General features: G+C 40.9%; 1 protein-coding gene across 1 annotated transcript; it reads right to left on the bottom strand.

Annotated features, from left to right (window-relative positions):
* Positions 1–222: 222 nt before the first annotated feature.
* Positions 223–2,401, bottom strand: LOC137236344 (heat shock protein 70-like). The gene has a single exon (XM_067758858.1). The coding sequence runs from the start codon at positions 2,283–2,285 to the stop codon at positions 375–377; it is 1,911 nt and encodes a 636-aa protein (XP_067614959.1). The 5' UTR covers positions 2,286–2,401; the 3' UTR covers positions 223–374.
* Positions 2,402–2,709: the final 308 nt, after the last annotated feature.

Raw genomic sequence — 2,709 nt, 5'->3', positions numbered from 1 at the left:
TGATTTTACATGTACGTAGAGTTATTTGGTACAAATATGTCCAATAGCTGAAACCGACGTTATATGTTGTGATCCATGAATGTATGTATATATGTAGAAATGCACTGCTCACTCAAACCATTCGACCTACAACACCATCAAACTTGAATGCAAAAATAAAAATCTACGACCGCCAAACCCACAACCTCCCACCCAAGTCAGAATAAAATAAAAGAAACTTAATTTTTAATTAAAAAAATAAATATTTTGTTCTATATTTTCAGTCTTTTTATACAAAAAAAAAAAAATAATTTGTTACTAGAAACTATTGAATTTTATATCACAACTAAATTTATTTACATATTTCCCAGTACTAACGTCTAAAGGGTACAAATTTAATCTACTTCCTCCACTGTTGGACCACTGCGTCCACCACCGAATCCACCAGCCTGTTGACCACAAGATGCTCCTTGACCGCTACCGCCGTGTAATTTTGTCATAACCGGTGAACAAAGTTTGGTCAATGTATTCATCTTGTCATCGTATTCTTCCTTATCGGCCAACGTGTTTGCATCGAGCCACTTGATGGTGTCTTCACAAGCCTTTAATGCATCGCTCTTCTCCTTATCACTCAGCTTGTCACCAACACCGTCCAATGCTTGCTTAACGCCAAATACATAACTCTCCAAATTATTTCTAGCCGCTATCTTATCGCGTTGTCGTTCATCTTCTTCAGCATATCGTTCTGCTTCATTAACCATGCGATCAATTTCGGCTTGTGATAGACGTCCTTTGTCGTTCTTGATGGTGATATTCTTAGCATTGCCAGAACTCATTTCCTTCGCCGATACATTGAGTATACCATTGGCGTCCAAATCGAAAGTTACTTCAATCTGAGGCACTCCACGTGGTGCTGGCGGTATACCAGATAGATCGAACGTGCCCAAACGATTATTGTCTTTGGTCATGACACGTTCACCTTCAAACACCTGGATTGTGACGCCAGGTTGATTGTCGGAATATGTGGAGAATGTTTGCGTTTGCTTACATGGAATGCGACAATTTCGTTCGATGATTTTCGTCATAACACCACCAGCAGTTTCGATACCCAATGACAGTGGCGCTACATCAACCAGTAGGACATCTTGAATTTCGCTGCTCTTGTCGCCACTCAAAATAGCTGCTTGAACGGCTGCACCATATGCCACAGCCTCATCCGGATTGATGGAAAGATTTAGACTCTTGCCACAGAAGAACGACTGCAATAGACTCTGTACTTTTGGTATACGCGTTGAACCACCAACCAGTACGATATCATGAATTTGGTTCTTGTCCATCTTTGCATCATTCAATGCCTTCTCCACCGGCTCCAAAGTCTGACGGAACAAGTCTCCACATAATTCTTCGAAGCGCGCTCTTGTTACTTTTGTATAGTAATCGATTCCTTCGAACAGTGCATCGATTTCAATAGTAGCCTCTGTGCTGGATGACAAGGTGCGTTTCGCTCTTTCGGCAGCTGTGCGTAGACGACGCAATGCTCTAGGATTTGAACGTAGATCTTTCTTGTATTTGCGCTTAAACTCATCCGCCAAATGATTTACAAGTCGGTTGTCGAAATCTTCACCACCTAAATGTGTATCACCAGCAGTCGCACGCACTTCGAATAGTGAACCCTCGTCGATGGTTAGGATTGATACATCGAATGTGCCGCCACCCAAATCGAAGATTAATACATTACGTTCACCTTTCAAATTCTTATCGAGTCCATATGCCAACGCAGCTGCTGTGGGTTCGTTAATAATTCGCAGCACATTCAAACCAGCTATTCGTCCGGCATCTTTTGTTGCTTGCCTCTGTGAATCATTGAAATACGCTGGCACTGTGATTACAGCATCGCTCACTGTTGTACCCAAATATGCTTCAGCCGTCTCCTTCATTTTGGTCAACACCATTGAACTGATTTCCTCTGGCGCGAAACGTTTGTTCTCACCCTTGTATTCAACGCATATCTTGGGTTTACCACAATCGCTAACCACTTTAAATGGCCAGTGTTTCACATCTTCCATTATTTTTGGATCATCATATTTGCGTCCAATCAATCGTTTCGCATCGAAAACTGTGTTCTTTGGATTCATAGCCACCTGGTTCTTTGCTGCATCACCTATCAGTCGCTCTGAATCTGTAAATGCCACATAACTTGGTGTTGTGCGATTTCCTTGGTCATTAGCGATGATCTCCACTTTGCCATGTTGGAAAACACCAACGCAGGAGTATGTTGTTCCCAAATCAATACCAATTGCTACCATTTTATCTTCTTGTGTTTGCTTTAATACTTCACTATAATTTTCAAATAAATACTTTTGTTAAAAGTTTGCGTTTGTCTTGTTTTGCACAATCTCTTTAAGAGTTGCTTATTGTTTGCTTGTTTATTTACTTCTGATGCGAAGAGCGTTTTGCGCCGATATTTATACTAAACCGGCTCTTCACGGAAGTTTCCTGATTCTCTTTCTAGAAATTTCTACGTTATGCTGGCATTATGCCGAGAGCTGGCATTGAAGTCTCCTCTCTTTTTTATGTCTTGCTCACAGTTGCATGCATGGCTCCGCCTCTAATGCTCTTTTATGACAGTGCACAGTGTGGCAAGCATGGTGATGATGATCAAAATAAAATTAGGCAAAGTAGTTGGAAATAAATACGTTTTCCGAAACTACTCTAAGTTTTACAATTTTT

This window comes from Eurosta solidaginis, unplaced genomic scaffold, assembly GCF_040869045.1.
Source record: "Eurosta solidaginis isolate ZX-2024a unplaced genomic scaffold, ASM4086904v1 ctg00001905.1, whole genome shotgun sequence".
Lineage (NCBI taxonomy): Eukaryota > Metazoa > Arthropoda > Insecta > Diptera > Tephritidae > Eurosta > Eurosta solidaginis.
The sequence above is the reverse complement of the archived record's forward strand: the minus strand, read 5'-3'. Positions and strand labels throughout refer to the sequence as shown.